General features: G+C 35.2%; 1 protein-coding gene across 3 annotated transcripts in view; it reads left to right on the top strand.

The window, feature by feature from the left end:
* Window positions 1–23,113, top strand: part of LOC101888973 (uncharacterized protein DDB_G0290587) — a 133,238-nt gene that overhangs the window by 31,166 nt on the left and 78,959 nt on the right. For all 3 annotated transcript variants that reach the window (XM_059118953.1, XM_059118952.1, XM_059118951.1), the window contains exon 2: window positions 16,668–17,501. In XM_059118953.1, the coding sequence (XP_058974936.1) occupies window positions 16,668–17,501 (834 nt within the window). The remainder of the gene's footprint in view (window positions 1–16,667; window positions 17,502–23,113) is intronic.

Genomic DNA, 23,113 nt, shown 5'->3' with positions numbered 1-23,113 from the left:
AAGTTCAAAGGACTAAATATGTCGAAGCATTTGTATCTTTTAAATTCGGAATTGTATTGCCCATTTGGTGAACAATTAATTTGAAATCGGATAAATATATATATATGGGAGCTATATCCAAATCTGAATCGATCTCGATAAAATTTGGCAAAGATATTTCTGAGCTGTATTTGATATGTTTCCCTGAATATCGTTGTTATGGAGTGCAAATTACGGTTGTGGGTAACAAATATAACAAATCGGATGGGAGCTATAGCTATATCTGAACCGATCTTCATCAAATTTGACATACTACCTTCTAGACTCAATTCGGCCGTAAGTGCCAAATTCCATCCCATTTGGACAAATATTAGACGTTTGGTGCACAATAAAAGGTAAATCGGACGAAGTTATATATGGAACTATATCCAAATCTGAACCGATCTCGATAAAATTTAGCAACTGTATTTCTGTGCTGTATTTGATATATTTCCCCAAATATTGTTGTTACAGAGTGCATATTACGGCGGCAGTGGACAAAAATAACAAATCGGATGAACAATATATATGGGAGCTATAGCTATATCTGAACAGATTTCGATCAAATTTGGCATACATATTTTCAGGCCTAATTTGGGTGTATATGCAAAATACCATACAATTCGGCCTGATATTATACGTTTGGTGCACAATAAAAGCAAATCCGACGAAGATATGTATGGGAGCTATATCTAAATTTTTACCGATTATCTCCAATTTCAATAGGGTTCGTCCTTGGGCCAAACAAAAGACCTTTGCAAAATTTCATCTGGATCGGGCAATAAATGCGACCTGTACTTTGTTTACAAAAATACATGGACAGACGGACGGACGGACGGACGGACATGCTTAAATCGGCTCACACACACACCACAAGGTGGTCAGGGTATTATGTCTTTGTGCATTTGTTTGTAACAGGCAAAAGGAAACGAGATAGACCCATAGATCCTTTTGATGATCTGCATAGAATCACTTTCTGAGTTGATCTATGCATGTCAGTCCGTCTGTCCGTTTGTCCGTCCGTCCGCCTGTCCATGTATTCTTGTGAACAAAATGCAGGTCGGATTTATTATCCGATTGAGATGAAATTTTCCAAACAACATTTCTTTGACCCAAGGACGAACCCTATTGAAATTGGAGATAATCGGTAAAAATTTAGATATAGCTCCCATATATATCTTCGTCCGATTTGCCTTTTATTGTGCACCAAACGTGTAATATCAGTCCGAATAGTATGGAATTTCGCACGTACGATCAGATTGGACCAGAAAATAAGTATGCCAAATTTGATCGAAATCGGTTCTGATATAGCTATAGCTCCCATATATATTGTTCATCCGATTTGTTATTTTTGTCCACCGCCGCCGTAATATGCACTATGCAACAACAATATTTGGGGAAATATATCAAATACAGCACAGAAATACAGTTGCTAAATTTTATCGAGATCGGTTCAGATTTGGATATAGCTTCCATATATAATTTCGTCCGATTTACTTTTAATTGTGCACCAAACGTTTAATATTTGTCCAAATGGGATGGAATTTGGCATGCACGACCGAATTGAGTCTAGAAGCTAGTATGTCAAATTTGGTGAAGATCGGTTCAGATATATCTATAGCTACCATATATACTGTTCATCCGATTTGTCATATTTGTTACCCACAGCCGTAATATGCACTCCGTAACAACGATATTCAGGGAAATATATGAAATACAGCTCAGAAATATCTTTGCTAAATTTTATCGAGATCGGTTCAGATTTGGATATAACTCCCATATATATATTTATCTGAATTCAAATTAATTTTGCGCCAAATGGGCAATATAAGTCCGAATTTAAAAGATACAAATGCTTCGGCATATTTAGTCCTTTGAATTTTAAATTATAATTATAATCATAGGGTGTATGATTGAATTCTCCCATAAAACTTTTAATTGTTATGCGGAGCTCTACTAAATTAGCAAATTGGTGTAGGGTATCATAAAATCGGCCCCGCCCGACTTTAGGACTTTCTTTACTGGTTTTTGTTCACAAACTGCTGGACAACGAATGTTTTCTCATCGGAGAAAACCAAATTCGGCAGTTCATCACTTTCGACCAAGCGAAGCAGCTCTTTCGCTCTTTTGAGTCTATTTTCTTTCTGTTGCGGTATAAGTTCTTGCAGTTTTTGGAATTTCAATGGCTCTACCCTGAGCTTATTTTTCAATATTTTTAAAAATTCAGTGATCTCAGCATCGCAACTCCGTCCTAAAAATGCTATGATTTATGCCTATATTATTGGCCTCATACCCATTTACATGTGGCATATATTAGCCAACAATTGATTACATCGATTCTATGATTGCCATAAGTTCCTCCATCATTTAAGACAAGTGAACGTCAATTTATCAACTCTCGAACCAAAAATTAATTTTACAAATATAATATGTAATTAGCTAGTCTTTTATTTTCAATAATCAACTACCCCAAAACGCAGTCTGGTATTAAGCTCCAGCCGCACTCATTCATTCATTCATCCATATAGACATTTTCGTTTTCATTTTCTTCTTCCTCTACTTCAAGTAAAATTACATTTCAATAAACCACAATTAATGGTTGGGAATTGTAGCCAAAAATGTTGCAACTTGCAAACCGAGATGGAAAATTCTGTTGTCGATAAATGCCGCTCCAGTTTCTTTTATTTTTTTTGTTTCTCGAACATCTGGCGGCTATGCAACGAAGCGAAATAAGTAAACAACAGCATCATTGTTTCTTCTCCTTGAGATTAAATGGCTCAGACAATTGGCAAAAAAAAAATCGGCAGTAGAAGAAAACGTTTGTTTTACTAACCGACAGAGTGACGTTTAACATACTGCACAGTTGATGTATTTATGTGTGTGCAGCTATGCTTGCTGGGTATCTCTTATTAGGTATAAACATTCTTAGTGGTTTTTCCCCAAACCGCTGAAGTGAATAGTTGAAGAATGACGGTTGTTAGGTTTGGAGATAATCGAAAAGCTCCTTAATTTTTGAACAAATAAAGAAAAGACTAGAAACACAAGGCAACATGTGTAGTTGTCATTGATAGTGCAGTTGAAATGTGTCTATTTTTTGGGAAATTTAAAGTTTGAATTGAAAATAAATTTTGAAAAAATAAATTACACAAATATTTTAGTAATTTAAATCCTTACAAACATTAAAAAAATATATTTTTTAACTTTAAATTTTTGTTTTAATAATTCACGGTTTGTGGGTCCATAAAAAATACATACTTTCTTAATCCATGCGTGGTGGGTCCTTAATATATATTTTTATACCCTACACCACAAGGTGGTCAGGTTATTATGTCTTTGTGCATTTGTTTGTAACAGGCAGAAGGAAACGAGATAGACTCATAGTTTCTTTTGATGATCTGCATAGAATCACATTCTGAGTTGATTTATGCATGTCCGTCCGTCCGTCCGTCTGTCCGTCTGTCCATATATTTTTGTAAACAAAGTACAGGTCGCAATTATTGCCCGATCCAGATGAAATTTTGCACAGATCATTTGTTTGGCCCAAGGACGAACCCTATTGAAAGTGGAGATAATCGGCCAACATTTAGATATAGCTCCCATATATATCTTCGTCCGATTTACCTTTTATTGTGCACCAAACGTGTAATATCAACCCGAATAGAATGAAATTTTGCACATACAACCAAATTAGGCCTGAAAATAAGTGTGCCAGATTTGATCGAAATCGGTTCAGATATACCTATAGCTCCCATATATATCTTTCATCCGATTTGTTATTTTTGTCCTCAGCAGCCGTAATATGCACTCTGCAACAAAAATATTTGGGGAAATATATCAAAGGGTAGGGTATCAAAGTGGTGTAGGGTATCATAAAGTCGGCCCGCACGACTTTAAGACTTTCTTTACTGGTTAAGAGTTATAGTCATTCAAAAATTTGAAAAGTGCCGAATTTAGAAGGAGTTTTGTGGTTATGGCAAATTTTGACCCGTATTGGGAGAAGTTATATCTGAACCGATTTTCACTAAATTGGAAATACTTGCTTATTGGCTGAATTCGGTCGGATGTGCCGAAATACATCCAATTTGGACGAATATTATTTCAATAGAGTTCATCCTTGGATCAACATACCTTTTCATGATCTCTACAAGTGATGCTAAATAAACATTTTTTAGAAAATCCATTGTTAAAAATTCTTAATTAAAGGGTCCTTGAAAAGAATTTTAAAACAGCCCTACTTTGATGGGTCTGATGCAAATTTACGTTTGGTGGATTTTTTTTGTTTTTTTGTTTTTTTTTTTTTTTTGAAAATTAAATTTTAGACATAGCTCCTAAGAACATCACATTTGGTGAGTCTGTTTGTCATCGAAAGAATATTTTAAATATGTACATTCGATGCTTTTCCTATGAAACCATGTTTTGGTGGCTCTGATGATCTTAGAAAAAATATTGTATAAAAAAAAAGATTTGTAGCTTTGTTGGATGTTGTGAAAAAATATTTAAAATCCAGGTCTATTCTATAGATATAATACGTTGTAAAGGATATTTCTGAGAAAAAAAATCATCTTTGACAGAATTTGTCAATTAACAAAATTTGCATTTACATTTATTTTTAACATTCCGTGTCTAAAAAAATACACACAACAACAAAACAAAAACTCCATTAAAAATCTATACCATTCCGAAACAATAATAAAATAAATCATTCCGCAGTCGTTTAACAAAGTCATTAGATCACGTTATTGCTATAATTTAATCCCAATCAACTACTTAATCAAACAACAACAACAGCGACAACAACAACAAAGAATAGAACAAACAAAATTTTACAACATTCTTTACGAAGAATGATCGTGACTTAGAGCGGTGGATAGCTATGGAAATTCTGAAGCGTGAAAGAAAACGTGATTGCAGACACTAATCATAGCCACGGAAATTGGTGTTCTTTTTGCCGGAGGCAATTCCAGTGGTCTTGAAAAGACACAACGACATCACTAATCACAGAATCTGGTGAATGATTTGTTTAGACACACAAAGAACAACAAATGTTGAGTTCTCATTCTTTCTGGTATTGAAGAATATCTAAGAGAATTGTAGCTATTAATCAACCGTTGTTATTTATGAGGCAATTAAGTTGTCAAATTTTATTATAATTATTTGGAGATGTGCGCGAGGAAGTCTTACAGAAGTCGAGGCCTAAAATTAAACCAATCATAAGTACGGAAATAATAAGTTGTATTTATTTCCTTAAAAGGGAAATGTGTGTAAAGAGAGGCTGAAGTGTTATTTACGGCCAACGCCATCTACACCTTAATTAAAGTATATTTATGCACAGTGTTTTTTTTTTTTACTAAAATTTAAATTCTAAAGAATTTTTACTATAGGGACCAAGGACATTTAAAATGCAATAGAAACATTAAAGCAAGTAGTTATTTAGGAATCGCCAATGGCGATTAAAAATAAAAACATCAGAAATTTTAAATAAAATCTTCAGATGTTATACAAATTATACTATATTCATCGCATCCACTATAAAAGCTCCACCTCTGGTTGAGTATTATACAAGGTGGTGCAAAAGTAGACTTCCGATGTTTTTTTGCTGGAATATTTTAATTTGGTCTTTTTTATACCCTCCACCAAAAAAGGTATGGAGGGTATATTAAGTTCGTCATTCCGTTTGTAACTCATCGAAATAATCATTTTAGACCCAACAAAGTATATATATTCTTGATCAGCGTAAAGTTCTAAGACGATTTAGCCCTGTCCGTCCGTCTGTTGTAATCACGCTACGAACGAATTAAGATAGGAAGCTAAAATTTTGCACAGATCTCTCTTTTGTCTGCAGGCAGGTCAAGTTCGAAGATGGGCTATATCGGTCCACGATATCGTATAGCCCCCATATAACGGTACCCCCGATATTCGGTATTTTGATGATGTTAACCACATTTTTCAATGGAATTGTCTGAAAATCCACACAAGTAGTTCCTTGTGGGTACTTTATACCTCGGCAGAGAATTATCTATATAGGTCCACACTATCGTATAGCCCCCATATAACGGTACCCCCCGATATTCGGTATTTTGATGATTTTACCCACATTTTTCAATGGAATTGTCTGAAAATCCACACAAGGAGTTCCTTGTGGGTACTTTATACCTCGGCAGAGAATTGTCCATACAGGTCCACGATATCGTATAGCCCCCATATAACGGTACCCCCACGGTATTCGGTATTTTGATGATTTTAGCCACATTTTTCAATGGAATTGTCTGAAATTCCACAAAAGGAGTCCCTTGTGGGTATTTTACCTCCTCAAAAAGAATTGTCTATATAGGTCCACGAAATCGTATATCCCCCATATAACTGTAACCCCCGATATTCGGTATTTTATGATTTGACCCACATTTTTCATCGGAATTGTCTGAAAATCCACACAAGGAGTTCCTTGTGGGTACTTTATACCTCGGCAGATAATTATCTATATAGATCCACAATATCGTATAGCCCCCATATAACGGTACCTCCCGATATTCGGTATTTTTATGATTTTACCCACATTTTTCAACAGAATTGTCTGAAAATCCATACAAGGAGTTCCTTGTGAGTACTTTACACGCAGACATAGATTTGTCTTTATAGATCCACAATATCGTATAAACCCCCATATATCGGCACCTTCCTATATTAGATATATTAAAGATTTTAAAAGAATTTTTATTGGATTTTATTTTTTTGAAAATTTTCTAATTCGTTTCAAATGGTGGAGGGTATTCGGCCGGGCCGAACTTACTGCTTTTGTACTTGTTTTTCAGATAAATTCGTGAAAAAAATTTGGCAAAAATCAATAAAATATCGAGTATCGGGAGGTACCGTTATATGGCGACTATACCAAAACGTGGACCGATATATCTCATTTTCAATACAAACCATCCTAGATACAATACAAATTATTCTGTTAAATGTTGACGCTCTACGTAAAATAATGTGGGCTGTATCGTGATTTCAACAGACAGAAAGACAGACGGACATCGTTAAATCGACTTATAATTGTATGCTGAATATGAATATATATACTTTATGGGGTCTACGAGGAATATTTAGGATTGTAACAAACGGTATGACAAAGTTAATATACCCTCCTTTCCAAGGTGGAGGGTATAAAAATATGTAACGGAGTTGAGTTCCACAAAATGGAAACGTACGTCCCGAAATTCACTCCATTTGGACTGATATTAGCCAAATAATGGTACAATAAACCTGAAATCGGATTAAGGATATATGGAAGCTATATTTCAAATTTAAGACGATCTCAATGAAAATTTGGCAAATGTATCTCTGAGCTCTATAAGATAACTGGTACCAAATATCATAGACTTGCTTCTAGACTGAATTCGTTTTGATGTGCCAAAATTCATCTGATAAAGAATTTTTATCGGATTTTTTAAATATTTATAGGTCAATCATTCGACACCCTTTCAAATGTTGTATTATTTAATTCATTTGTAACTCTTAAAATTCCAATTTTAATTCTTTTGTCATTTCAACCGAATTCCATCTGAAATTTTTTACATTCCATTTGAAATTCGACTCTTTTAATTTAAATCTTTCAACTCAATTTGAATTATTGTTTGAATTTCAAGTCAGAAAGATTTTAAAATTCTTTATTTATTTTTCTTTTTTTTTTTGGATATTCGCTAATAATCCAAAACTATTTTGGCACGAACAGTGTTGATGTTGAAATTCGTCATGTGTCATTGGGTGAGCATCTCTAAAATGTTTTCGTTCCAAATATCATAGACTTGCTTTTAGACTGAATTCGTTTTGATGTGCCAAAATTCAGGTCATTTGGAATTATATTGGCCATTTGGTGCACAATTAACCCGAAATCGGTGAGAGCTATATCTAAATCTGATCCGATTATCAATTTCAATTGGGTTCGTCCTTGGGCCAAACAAATATTGTTTGCAAAATTTCATCTCAATCGGATAATAAATACGATATGCATTTTGTTCACAAGAATACATGGACGGACGGACAGACGGACTAACATGCATAAATCGACTCAGAAAGTGATTCTCGTTTATTTCTCCATGTTACAAACAAATGCACAAAGACATAATGCCCCCACCACTATATGGTGTAGGGTATAATTAATTAAAAACTTCTCCTGAGATTTACAAATATTTTTACAAATATTGCTCTAGAAACCCGGATGTTCGCTTAAGCACTCGTGGACATTCTAAAATGACACACTCAAAAAAAAAAAAAAACAAGTTAAAAAGCACTAAGTTCGGCCGGGCCGAACTTTTAATACACTCCACCATTTGCAACGAATTTAGAAATTTTTAAAAAATAAAATCCTTAAAAAATTCTGTTAAAATTTTAAAAATACCGAATATAGCTGTCATATTGGGGTCTATACGACGTGGACATACATAGGCATTGTTTGTCATAAGCCATTACCATATTCAAATTGGAAACTTGAAAAAACGGTAAATAATGTAGCTAAAATCATCAAAATATCGTATATAAGGAGGTGCCGTTAAATTGGAGCTGTGCAAAGACCTGGACCAGCATAGACAGTTTTCTGTCACAGGCTGTAGTATTCATTACGAACTTCATGTCTAATGTCATGTCATAATGTCGCTAAAATCATCAAAATACCGAATATAGGGAGGTACTGTTATAGGGAAGCTATACGAAGATGTAGACCTGCACAGACAATTTTCTGTCTTAGGGAGTAGTATCCATTTTGAGCTTCAAGTATCAAATTTGAAACAATTCCCGTGAATAATGTCGTTAAAATCATGAAAATACCGAATATAGGGAGGTACTATGGGGCCTATACGAAGACCTGGACCCGCACAGAAAATTTTCTGTCACAGACTGTAGTTCCTATAACGAACTTCAAATACCAAATTTGAAACAATTGAATAATGTCGTTAAAATCATCAAAATACCGAATATAGGGAGGTACCGTTATATGGGGGCTATATGAAAACGTGGACCTACATGGCCCATTCACGAACTTAACCTGCCTACTGGAAAAATAAACATGTGTGCAAAATTTTAGCCATCTATCTCAATTCTCAATTCTCTCAATAGCGTGATTACAACAGACGGACAGACGGACAGACAGACAGACGGACAGACAGACAGACGGACAGACAGACGGACATCGCTAAATCGACTTAGAATTTTACGCTGATCAAGAATATATATACTTTGTTGGGTCTGACATGAGTATTTCGAGGAATTACAAACGGAATGACAAAGTTAATATACCCTCCATAGTATGGTGGAGGGTATAAAAATCATGGTCAAAAGAATTACAAACTTTGATACACGTGTCAATAATTTCACGCTCCCAGCCTCAAGAATTTGAATTGCATACAAAACATTATTAAATGTTAAAAAAATATACTAACATGACATTGAAAATTTATAATATTTAACATTGAAATCAAATCAAAAATGAGGCGAATATCACACATCAAAACCTGTATTTGCTTTTCTTGTAATGTCTAGGCCTAGTGAATATAAGCTCTTCTTTGAAACGATTATCAAATAAATTAATTTTTGAATTCAATAACAGCAACAAAAACAAAGTGTCCAACAAACTTCAACACAAATCTTTAAATAGCTCATCGTTCGACAATGTATCGAAGTTGTTGTGTGGACCCCATAACTCAATATTTTATTTGTTGTTGTTGTTGCTATTGTCATTAATATGTAAATCCACAAATCAGCCTAAAATGATGCGCGTAGCAAATCAATCAATCAAATCGATTGTTTAGACGATGCCTAGACAGATAGGCGGGCAATAAAGAATGTTAAATATGCCTCCAATGGATATTTCATTTTTCTTATCAACCTGCCTACGATATTTTTGGTGATGATGAGTGAGTGACAGATCATGAAATATCAAACGAAGCAGATGAAGCTGAGATTTCACATGAGGAATCTAATTACTATGAAGATGGGGAATACGTTGGGATATTTTCAAGTTATACATGAAATGTCTCATCCCGAAAAGATTTCGGGTATTGTACTAAATGTTAGAAGGAGCACCATTTTCATATTGCACGATTTGTGAACATTTAATATACAGAGGGCGCTTAATTATTATATGTGCTAAAATATTGAGCACACTTGTCGGTGAGTGAAAGACGAGTGCATAACTCATTGGGTTTCGAACTGTTTTCATACCCTCCACCATAGTATGGAATATGGGTATAATAACTTTGTCATTCCGTTTGTAACACCTGGAAATATACATTTTAGACTCCACAAAGTATATATATATATATTCTTGACCAGCTTGTCGATTTTGCGATGTCCGTCCGTCTACCCGTTTGACCGTCTGCAGGACTTTTGGTATTGGAAAATGAAAAATGTAGGTCCACGTTTTGGTATAGCCCCCATATAATGGTACCTCCCTAGTTTCGGCATTTTATTATACCCTCCACCTTGGAAAGGAGGGTATATTCAATTTGTCATTCCGTTTGTAACATCCTTAAATATTCGTCGTAGACCCCATAAAGTATATATATTCATAATCAGCATAAAATTCTAAGTCGATTTAACGATGTCCGTCTGTCTGTCTGTCCGTCTGTTGAAATCACGATACAGACCACATTATTTGACGTAGAGCGTCAAAATTTAGCAGAGCAATTTGTATTGTGTCTAGGATGGTTAGTATTGAAAATGTAATATATCGGTCCACGTTCTGGTATAGTCCCCATATAACGGTACCTCCCGATATTCGGTATTTTGATGATTTATGCCACATTTTTTCACGGATTTTCTGAAAATTGGCATTTGTAGGACATAATGGGTTTTAGCTCCTTTGGCGAAACATTGTATGTGTAGGTCCACGATTTGGTATAGCCACAATATAACGGTACCTGCCGATATTCGGCATTTAAATGGTTTCTGCCACATTTCTTCTAATGTTTACTTTACCCTAAGGTGGAGGGTATTAAAAGTTTGGCCCGGCCAAACTTAATTTTTTTTTTTTACTTGTTGATTTTAGCGACATTTTTATCGGAAATGTTTCAAACTTGGCATTTGAAGTTGGTAATTTGTACTACAGAATATAACAGAAAATTGTCCTTGCAGGTCCATGTCTTCGTATAGCTCCCACCTACCGATATTCTGTATTTTGACGATTTTAGCGACATTATTCACCGGAATTGTTTCAAATTTGGTATTTGAAGTTCGTAATGGATACTAAAGCCTATGACCGAAAATTGTCTGTGCAGGTTGACGTCTTCGTATAACCCCCATATATAATGGTATCCTCCGATATTCGGTATTTTAATGATTTTAGAGACATTATTCCTCGGAATTGTTTCAAATTTGATATTTGAAGTTCGTAATGGATACTAAAGCCTATGACCGAAAATTGTCTGTGCAGGTACACGTCTTCGTATAACCCCCATATATAATGATATCCTCCGATATTCGGTATTTTTATGATTTTAGAAACATTATTCATCGGAATTGTTTCAAATTTGGTATTTGAAGTTCGTAAGGGATACTACAGCCTATGACAGAAAATTGTCTATGCAGGTCCACGTTTTGGTATAGCCCCCACCTTCCGATATTCTGTATTTTGATGATTTTAGCGACATTATTCACCGGAATTGTTTGAAATGTCGTATTTAAAGTTCGTAATGGATACTGCAGCCTATGACAGAAAATTGTCTGTGCGGGTTAAGTTTTCGTATAAACCCCATATAATGGTACTTCCCAATATTCGGTATTTTGATGATTTCAACTAAATTTTTAAATTTTTTGTTTAAATTTTTTTTCATGTTTCGCATTTGAATATTGTAATGGCTTATGACAAACGTTGCCTATGCAGGCCCACGTCGTCTTATAGAAACTAATATAACGGCTACATTCGGTTTCCAAAGATTTTAACAAATTTCAGTTTTTTGAAAATTGCCAAATTTGTTCCACCTCCATGGAGGGTGTTCAAATTTAGGCTCGGCTGAACGTACTGCTTTTTTACTTGTTCGTTAAAGAATTTTTTTTTTAAATATTTATAGGTAAATAATCTAAGAATTTTGAGCAGTTTTCAACACCTCCATATAATGGTACCTCCCGATATTCGGTATTTTGATATTTTTTGTGATATTTTTCATCGTAATAATATCAAATTTCGTATTTTAAGATCGTAAAGGGTACTACAGCATATGACAAACAATTTCGTATGCAGGTCCCCGTATAGCCCCTATATAGCGGTATCTACCGATATTCGGAATTTTGATTATTTTAGCAACATTATGTAATTTTTTTATAGGTCAATAATCTAAGAATTTTGAGCAGTTTTCAACACCCTTTCAAATGTTGTATTATTTAATTCATCTGTAAATCTTAAAATTCAAATTTTAATTCTTGGCATTTCAACCGAATTCCATCTGAAATTTTTTTGCATTCCATTTGAAATTCGACTCTTTTAATTTAAATCTTTCAACTCAATTTGAATTATTGTTTGAATTTCAAGTCAGAAATATTTTAAAATTCTTTATTTATTTATTTATTTATTTATTTTTTTTTTTTTGATATTCGCTAATAATCCAAAACTATTTTGGCACGAACAGTGTTGATGTTGAAATTCGTCATATGTCATTGGATGAGCACCTCTAAAATGTTTTCGTCGTTGAGACAATAATAGTCACGGTGATACGCCTATTAAATCCGCACATGGAAAAGGAAATGAAAAGAAAATGCCAAAAAAAAAATATGATTTATGGTCATTAGCATTAATAACCCCCAACCGCCAAACAGTTTCAGTTAATATTTTGGTGTGCAAATATCAGTTCCAAGAATTGTTTAATTATAGTTTGTTGAGATTTGTCCAAAAACTCATGCTCAATAAAATGACACGCACACGTTTTATGTTTGAAGCCGATGGTGAATCCCCTTCACAGAGTTGTTGGTGTACCACAAAAAAAAAAAAAAACTTTATTTGTGTATCAATTTGGAAATTGAACTGCCTATTATTTTCTAGTCTGCATTCATAATGAATAACACGAATTCTTGGAATGACTTAAAAAATAAGAGGATTAGTGAATCCGGTTTTTGGTTTCATTTTATACCCTCCGCCATAGTATGGAGGGTATATTAAGTTTGTCATTCCGTTTGTAGAACTTCGAAACATACATTTTAGACCCCACAAAGTATATATATTCTTGATCAGCATAAAGTTCTTTGTCGATTTAGCGATGTCCGTCTGTTTGTCCTTCTATCCGCCTGTGGAAATCACTCTAGCTTCAGAACGAAATGAACTAGGTTGATAAAATTTTACTAAAATGTGTATTATGTCTGCAGGATTTTTAGTGTTGAAAATGGGCCATGTAGGTCCACGTGTTGGTATAGGCCCCATATAATGGTATCTCCCGATATTCGGTATTTTGATTATTTTAGCGACATTGTTCACAGAAATTGGTTCAAATTGGGGTTTTCAAGTTCGTAATGGGTACTACAGCTTATGACAGAAAATTGTCTTTGCAGGTCCACGTCTTCGTATAGCCTCCATATAACGATACCTCCCGATATTCGGTACTTTGATGATTTTTGCGATATTATTCATCGTAATAATAACAAATTTCGTATTTTAAGTTCGTAAAGGGTACTACAGCCAATGACAAAAAATTTCGTATGCAGGTCCACGTATAGCCTCTATATAGCGGTATCTCCCGATATTCGGTATTTTGATTATTTTAGCAACATTGTGTACCGGAATTGTTTCAAATTTGGTATTTGAAGTTCGTAATGGATACTACAGCCCTTGACAGAAAATTGTATGTGCAGGACGACATCTTCTAAGAGCCAAGACATAACGGTATCTCCCGATATTCGGTATTTTGATTATTTTAGCAACAATATGTACCGGAATTGTTTCAAATTTGGAATTTGATGTTCGTAATATATACTACAGCCTTTGACAGAAAATTGTATGTTCAGGTCCACGTCATCGTATAGCCCCCATATATAACGGTACCCCCCCCCCACATTTGGTATTTTAATAATTTTAGCAACATTATTCACCGGAATTGCTTGAAATTTAGTATTTGAAGTTGGTAATGGATACTACAGCCTATGACAAAAAATTTCGTTTGCAGGTCCACGTATAGCCCCTATATAGTGGTATCTCCCGATGTTCGGTATTTTGATTATTTTAGCTATATTATTTACCGGAATTGTTTCAAATTTGTTTTTTCAAGTTCGTAATGGATACTACAGCCTATGAGAGAAAATTGTCCTTGCAGGATGACGTGTTCTTACAGCCACCATATAACGGTTCCTCCCCATATTCGGTATTTTGATGATTTTAGCTACATTATTTACCGGAATTGTTTCAAATTTGGAGTTTGAAGTTCGTAATGGTTACTTCAGCCTATGATAGAAGATTGTTTGTGCAGGACGATGTCTTCTTACAACCACCATATAACGGTACCTCCCCATATTCGGTATTTTAATAATTTTAGCAATATTATTCACCGGAATTGCTTGAAATTTAGTATTTGAAGTTGGTAATGGATACTACATCCTATGACAGAAAATTGACAGTGCAGTTCCACGTTTTCGTATAGCCCCTATATAGCGGTATCTACCGATATTCGGTATTTTGATTATTTTAGCAATATTATGTACCGGAATTGTTTCAAATTTGGCATTTGAAGTTCGTAATGGATACTATAGCCCTTGACAGAAAATTTTATGTGCAGGACGACATCTTCTTACAGCCAAGACATAACGGTATCTCCCCATATTCGGTATTTGATGATTTTAGCAACATTGTGTACCGGAATTGTTTCAAATTTGGTATTTGAAGTTCGTAATGGATACTACAGCCCTTGACAGAAAATTGTCTGTGCAGGACGACGTCTTCTTACAGCCACCATATAATGGTACCTGCCCATATTCGGTATTTTGGTGATTTTAGCTACGGAGTTGTTTCAAATTTGGTTTTTGATGTTCGTAATGGACAGCCTATGTCTGAAAATTGTCTGTGCAGGTCCATGTTTTGATATAGCCCCATATAATAGTACCTCCCTATATTCGGTATTTTGATGATGCATGTCCTCGTCGTCGTATAGACTCTACTATAATGGGTACATTCGGGATTTGAAAAAAAAAAAATAAAATTGAGAAATTCGTTCCAAGTGGTGGAGGGTGTTCCAAGTTCGACCCGGCCGAACTTATAGCTTTTTTACTTGTTTTTATTGAATAATCGATTAATTCTTCAACAACACGATCAGTTCTAATACTTTTGTTGTTCTTATTTTAGCAATTTAATAAATTTTTAAATTAGGTTAGTTTCAGTTAGTTTTTATACCCTCCACCATTCTATGGAGGGTATATTAATTTTGTCATTCCGTTTGTAACTCCTCGAAATATTCATGTCAGACCCAACAAAGTACATATATTCTTGATAAGCGTAAAATTCTAAGACGATTTAGCCATGTCTGTCTGTCTGTCCGTCTGTCTGTTGTAATCACGCTATCTTTCGATCGAATTGAGATAGATGGCTAAAATTTTGCACACATGTTTAGTATTCCAGTAGGCAGGTTAAGTTCGTAAATGGGCCATGTAGGTCCACGTTTTCATATAGCCCCCATATAACGGTACCTCCCGGTTTTCGGTATTTTAATGATTTTAACGACTTTATTCACCGGAATTGTTTCAAATTTGGTATTTGAAGTTCGAATTGAATACTACACCCTAGGACAGAAAATTATCTATGCTGGTTCAGGTCTTCGTATAGGGCCCATATATCAGTACATCCCTATATTCGGTATTTTGACGATTTTAGGTACAATACCCACCGAAATTGTTTGAGGTGTGGTATTTGAAATTCGTAATGGATGCTACAGCCTGTGACAGAAAATTGTCTATGCAGGTCTAGGCCTTCGTACAGCTCCGATATAACGGTACCTCCCTATATACGATATTTTGATGATTTTAGCAACATTATTCACCGTTTATTTCAAGTTACGAATTTGAATATGGTAATAGCTTATGACAAACAATGCCTATGTAGGCCTACATCGTATGCACCTCAATATAATGCCTAAATTTGGTATTTTTAAAATTTTAACAGAATGTTGTAATGATTTTATTTTCTGAAAATTTCCAAATTCGTTCCGAATGGTGGAGGGTATTCAAAGTTCGGCCCGGCAGAACTTACTACTTTTTGACTTGTTAAAGTTATTTTTCGGACCTAAATCCATAAGTAGTTTTCCAGGGTAATAATTGAGATGATTTTTAAATTATTTTCCAATTACATACTCACATCGCCGGGTCCAACCACATGCCTATCAAGACACATGCCTTATCAAGATTCGTTTTTAAATCTAATGCCAATTATCTAATGTGAATTTTATGCAAACTTTGAATATACACTTTATCGGCATCAAAAGCCACCATATATAATATATTTAAAACAAAATTAACATTTTTCTGCAATAGTGATAAAAAGAATTTGTTAAAAACAACAAAACATAATTTTCAACTAACCATGAAGTGATTTATTAGACAAAACTGCATTTTAACACCACTTAAATTTATGTCTACTTCATCACCACTTATTTTTCCGTTTCTCTCTCTCTCTCTCTCTCTCTCTCTGTCTCTCTCAGATACCAACTTTGGTTTGGATCCCTCGGAAATTGCTAGACAAAATCAGATTACCCAACAACTGCTGTCGACATATTTGCAAACCCGTCTAGGCCTGGGAGTTGGAGTTACACAAAAAGTGCCCACAATTGCCGAAATATTGCCACAGGCCATACTTACACCGATTACAACGACGACCACGACAACTACGACAACGCCAAAGCCAAGATACACCAAATCATTGAAACGGCCAAGGCCAAGAGGATTCTCGGTGACATCTGGTTCGTCGAAACGTTCCGGCTTTTCAAAGCCGAATTATCAACGGAAAACTTATGGCAGTAGCTCCAGCCAGAGAAAGACTCCGAATTCGTTGCAGGAATTACTAAAATATCGCAACTATGCCAGAACACGGGCCGAAAAACAGCAACAAAACCAACAGCAACAGCCAGAAGATGAATATGAAGATGAGGGAGAATCAGAACCAGAGGGCGAAGAAGAATCGGAGGTAGATGATTATGAAAGCAATGAGGGAACCGAGGCCGATGAGGAGGAAGCTTCCAACAACAAAACCCTTAATTTCCAACGACCTCCACAACAGCACCCCGAACCAAATGACGATGTCGATGATTACGATGACTATCGTACGCAATACACACGACCCCGTTATCGTTCACATCAGCAGCAGCAGCAGCAACGTTACCGCTCATATCACACCTACCATCGCCACTATGACGACGACATTGACCAGGATGGACAGGAGGCATTGCAGAGCGTTGAATCGGAACAGCATGATCACTACTATAAGACACGGGGCGATATCTTTGCCAGAGATCCCAGCGAAAATGAAATTGACAGTGGTAAGTCATTAAAAATAAAGATCCGAAAAAAAAATAGCAACAACAACAAGTACAAAAAAAAAAAAAGCGAAACGAGTTTTGGATATAAAGAAACGAAGAAAACAATAATGCGTTAAGAAAACGCACCTACTGCTCTACGCGAATACCAAAGGGGCAATTTTATGTATGCATGACCGATCGACAGACCGGCTTTGGTTGATGTTTTTTTTTGCCTTTAGGCAGTTATTTGCGTCAGTGTTTTGTTGTTGTACGATGTACCCTACAACAAACACTTGAGGAGACTTTAAAGTTATGGAAAGCCATAGAAGACATGAAGATGCTTTTTAGGACTTCTTGCTATAGAAGACTTGATAAAGTACTTCTGACTACGGAAGATCTGGAGAAGGTCTCCTAGATATGGAAGCCCAACGAAGGTTTTCTTACTCTAGATCTGGAGAAGGTCTTCTGGCTATAGAAGACCTGAAGAAGGGCTTTTGGCTATAGAAGACCTGAAGAAGTTCTTCTAACTATAGAAGACCCAAATAAGGTTTATAGAAGACCTCGAGAAGGTCTTCTGGCCATAGAAGACCTAAAAAGAATTTTTGGGTCTAAAACATATTAAGTAGGTGCTCTGGCTATAGAAGACCCGAAGACAGTCTTGAGCTTATGGACGACCTGAAGCTATAGGACATCTGAAGAAGGTCTTCTGACTATAAAAGACCAAAAAGGACTTCTAGATACAGAAGACCTGTAGAAGGTCTTCCGCCTGTAGAAAATCTGGAAAAGGTTTTCTGGCTATAGAACACCTGAAGAAGGTCTTCGAGCTATAGAAGACATGTAAACGGTCTTCTAACTATAGTAGACGTGTAGATAGTCTTCTACCTATAGAAGACCTGTAGAAGGTTCTCTAGCTATAGATGATCAGTAGATAGTCTGTTAGATATAGAAGACTCGTAGAATATCTTCTAGAGAAAGGAGACTCGAGGAATGTCTTCTAGAAAAAGAAGAAGTCGTCTAGATATAGAAGACCTATTGAAGGCCCTCTAGAAATAGAAGACATATAGAAAGTCTTCTAGAAATAAAGGACTTGAAGATTGTCTCCTCGCTATTGAAGACCTGAAGAAGGGTTTCTTGCTATAAAATACCTGTAGAGAGTCTTTTAGCTATAAAAAATCTGTAAAAGGTCTAGAAGCTAGAAGATCTGTAGAAGGTCTTCTAGAAATAGAAGACCTGTAGAAGGTCTTCTGACTATGAAAGACCTGAAGGAGGTCTTCTGGTTATAGAAGACCTGAAGGAGGTCTAAAGATTATAGATGACCTGCATAAGGTCTTCTGACTATAGAAATCCTGAAGAAGGCCTTCTGTTTATGGAAGTCCTGAAGGAGGTCTTCTGGTTATAGAAGACCTAAAGAAGGTCTTCTGGCTATAGAAGATCTGAAGAAAATCTTTTGGCTCTAAAGGCTTCTAAAAGGTTTTCCAGCCATAAAAGACCTGTAGAAGGTCTTCTCGCCATAGAAGACCTGTAGAAGGTGTTCTCGCAATAAAAGACCTGAAGAAGGTCTTCTAGCTACAGAAGACCTGAAGAAAGTCTTATGGTTATAGAAGACCTGAGGAAAGTCTTCTGGCTATAGAATACCTCTAAAAGGTCTTTTCGTCATAGATGACCTGTAGAAAACTTGAAGGTCTTCTGGTTATATAAGAAATAGACAACCTTCTATGGGTCTTCTAGTAATAGAAGACTTGTAGAGGCTCTTTTAGAAACAGGAGACCTGTTGAGAGTCTTTTAGATATAGAAGACATTTTAGAAATAGTTGACCTGTACAATATATATATTATCTTCAATTATTCTATTCTCCAAACAGAATACTTCATACAAGTTTTATATGGGCTGAAGATTTTTTCAGGTGATTCGTCTTTCCTATTCGAATTTTGGTAGAGTAACTTTTGATCGACTTTATAATGTATTGTTTTTTTCTTCATGCTTTAGGCATGCATGTCTGAATCAAAAAAACCAACAACAAACTCCACCCCAATGACCTTTCCTTCATCTCTTCTTCTTGGCGTGATATGATAATCATTGTGTTTTACTTTAACTTGTCCCCTCGTTTACATTGTTGTCTTGGTCAGTTATTTTAGACAAGTTTGTTTGCATTTCAATGTTACGAATTCGATTCGGTTTTCATTTTGATTTTATGTTTCTTTATTGAATCGCCACAACTTGTGGAGGACCATCATGGGCTTCGTGAATCAATTTAAGCCTTGCCAATTTTTCGTTTTCTTCGATTTAATTACATCTGTTGCTGTCCATGTTTTTTTTCTCGAAGATGTTAATAAAATTTTATTTAAGCCCTCCCAAAGGGCCATGCGCTGTGTCCTTCAATTTGGGAATTGTGATTAAATTCCTAGCTGACATTAAACTGGAAGATGATAAATGGCTACATCTGTTATGTGTATATTTTTGAACAGCCCATTTGTGGCCAGTTTTGTAAGCATCTTGTCAAGAAATAAATTCCATCGAAGTGAACATGCAGTATGCAGTGACAAGTGCAAAAACCTGCCTGGGGCTGTAAACTATTTTCAAGGACATTGCGGTTTAAGTGTTTCATTTTTCCGAATGGTTTCCTTATCTGCACATATGTTTTAAAATGTATTATCATAAATTGTTGCTAAGGGAAAATTCCTACAGATTTCTGAACGGGGAGTCAAGTTAAAAAGTATCAGGAGGTTTTCTGGCTGATGTATACCCTTAGCCAATATTCGATTATTTAAATATATTTTGACTTCTGTTATGATTGTTCAAATTGTTGATCTTTTATGAAGTGGGTTCCGAAGGAATGGGCCAAATTTGTCCATTTCGTATCGGACCCAAATATATATGATATAAATGTTGCGAGGTGCCAGGTTTGGACTAATTTGGTAACTTCCTCCATTTTATATGAGATATGCGATCATTTTTTGTAAATGTTAAAATGTGCGTGAGGATCGAACATTTATATCCAATTTTATGTGAAATCATTCCAATTCCATATTCACCCAGGTTTCTGGTTGAGAAAAATATTTAGACACAGGAAGTTGTAAAGAATCGCTCTCTTCTTTCGCAAATTATCCGACCCTTTGTGGGTGAGGTAGCAGAAGGGGTTCGCAGATAATTATCATCTTCACAACAGATTTTGTCGTTTTATGAGCTTCGATATTAAAATTTTTGACCCTTTGTGGGGAGGTACCAGAAGTAGTGGACCGATATATCCCATACAGCAATATCTTGTGTTAGTAGAAATAATGAGATGCGTGAAATGTGAAGAGAACCGGTTGCTTATTTCGGATTTTATGATCGTTTTGGTTATTCAAAATTTTGACCATTTGTGGGGGAAGTACTAAAAAGGAATAGTCCGATCTCTACCGTCTTTGTAACAGATCTTGAGAGGACCAATATTGCTCATCTCCGAACTCGATCTAAGTTTGATAATAATATTGTGATATACTAAATTTGGACCGAATCGGATACTCCCTTCGAGAGTTATTGTACGCACCAGCCAGACAGACAGAAGGACGGACCGACATTGCTAGATCGACTTCACATGTCCTAAAACAGAAAGAGACCTAGGGTCTAAAACCATTATTTCGATGAGGCACGTTTTGGCCGTATCAAATTAGCTATATGGCTGAGGGTATAAAAAATGGAATGAATTCAAAAAGTAAGTAGTTTTTCATTATACCCTACACCACAAGGTGGTCAGGGTATTATGTCTTTGTGCATTTGTTGTAACAGGCAAAAGGAAACGAGATAGAGCCATAGTTCCTTTTGATGATCTGCATAGAATCACATTCTGAGTCGATTTATGCATGTCCGTCCGTCCGTCTGTCCATGTATTCTTGTGAACAAAATGCAGGTCGCATTTATTATCCGATTGAGATGAAATTTTGCAAACAGCATTTGTTTGGCCCAAGGACGAACCCTATTGAAATTGGAGATAATCGGTAAAAATTTAGATATAGCTCCCATATATATCTTCGTCCGATTTGCCTTTTATTGTGCACCAAACGTGTAATATCAGCCCGAATTGTATGGAATCTTGCATATACACCCAAATTAGGCCTGAAAATATGCATGCCAAATTTGATCGTAATCGGTTCAGATATAGCTATAGCTCCCATATATATTGTTCATCCGATTTGTTATTTTTGTCCACCGCCGCCGTAATATTTGGGGAAATATATGAAATACAGCTCAGAAATGCCTTTGCCAAATTTTATAGAGATCGGTTCAGATTTGGATATAGCTCCCATATATAATTTCGTCCGATTTACTTTTAATTGTGCACCAAACGTTTAATATTTGCTCAAATGGATGGATGGAATTTGGCACATACGACCGAATTGAGTCTAGAAGCTAGTATGTCAAATTTGGTGAAGATCGGTTCAGATATAGCTATAGTTCCCATATATACTGTTCATCCGATTTGTTATATTTGTTACCCACAGCCGTAATATGCACTCCGTAACAACGATATTCAGGGAAATATATCAAATACAGCTCAGAAATATCTTTGCGAAATTTTATCGAGATCGGTTCCGATTTGGATATAGCTCCCATATATATTTGTATCGGATTTCAAATTAATTTTGCACCAAATGGGCAATGCAAGTCCGAATTTAAAAGATACAAATGCTTTGGCGTATTTAGTCCTTTGAATTTTAAATTATAATTTATAATCATAGCGTGTATGATTGAATTCTCCCATAAAAATTTTTAATTATTAAGTGGAGCTCAACTAAATTAGCAAAGTGGTGTAGGGTATCATAAAATCGGCCCCGCCCGACTTTAAGGCTTTCTTTAATGGTTTCATTTTTTTGTGGTGTGAGATCATTTAAAGTGGTCCCTTAAAAGTTGAATATCGAATGAAAAGTTCGCTGTTTTTGGAACTTTGTAATACAAATTTCTCAAAAATGTATATTTGATAGTTTATACATTTTTAGTTTCAAATCCCAATGAAAACTATTTAATTTCCAATAAACTTTCCATTTGCAAAACGAATGCCTTGAACTTCTCTCTATAAAATAAGATTAAAAATAAAATGTTTTTTATTTTTAATTTTTTTTTTATTTTTAAATAATTTAGTTTAAATCTTAATTGACCGCTCCAGATAATAGGTTTTTTATGTGAAACAAATCAGTCGAAAAATACAAAACACAAAAACAAGTCAATAAACATATTTGTTCTGATTTTCTCCAAAACAAAATATCGCAATGACCTAATTTCATTTTGAAAATATGAACAATTTATTTAAAACTACCGTTACTATGGAAATTGGCCTACCAAGTTTGGAAACTACTTTTCAAATAAGGTTCTGGAGATTCTGCATAAATTGCTGGCCATGTTATCCATCGGTTAATGGAATGTGAAAAAAAAAACATTTATTTCTAGTTTCGAAACGAATAAACTATTCATAATACCAAATTTATATTTAAATTATATAACGGTTTATTATGTTACCCTTCTCGATTTGGAGCCACAGAGAAATGTCAAAAGTATGTTCTAACATTAACATAAAATTAGAATTTCGTCAGGAGAAAACAATTCAAAAGAAATATTCCCAAAAAATATTTATTTGTTTGGAGCTGTCGCTCTCTGGA

The sequence above is a fragment of the Musca domestica genome, unplaced genomic scaffold, assembly GCF_030504385.1.
Source record: "Musca domestica strain aabys unplaced genomic scaffold, Musca_domestica.polishedcontigs.V.1.1 138, whole genome shotgun sequence".
NCBI lineage: Eukaryota > Metazoa > Arthropoda > Insecta > Diptera > Muscidae > Musca > Musca domestica.
Note: the sequence above shows the minus strand (reverse complement) of the source record. Positions and strands in the feature narration are given on the sequence as shown.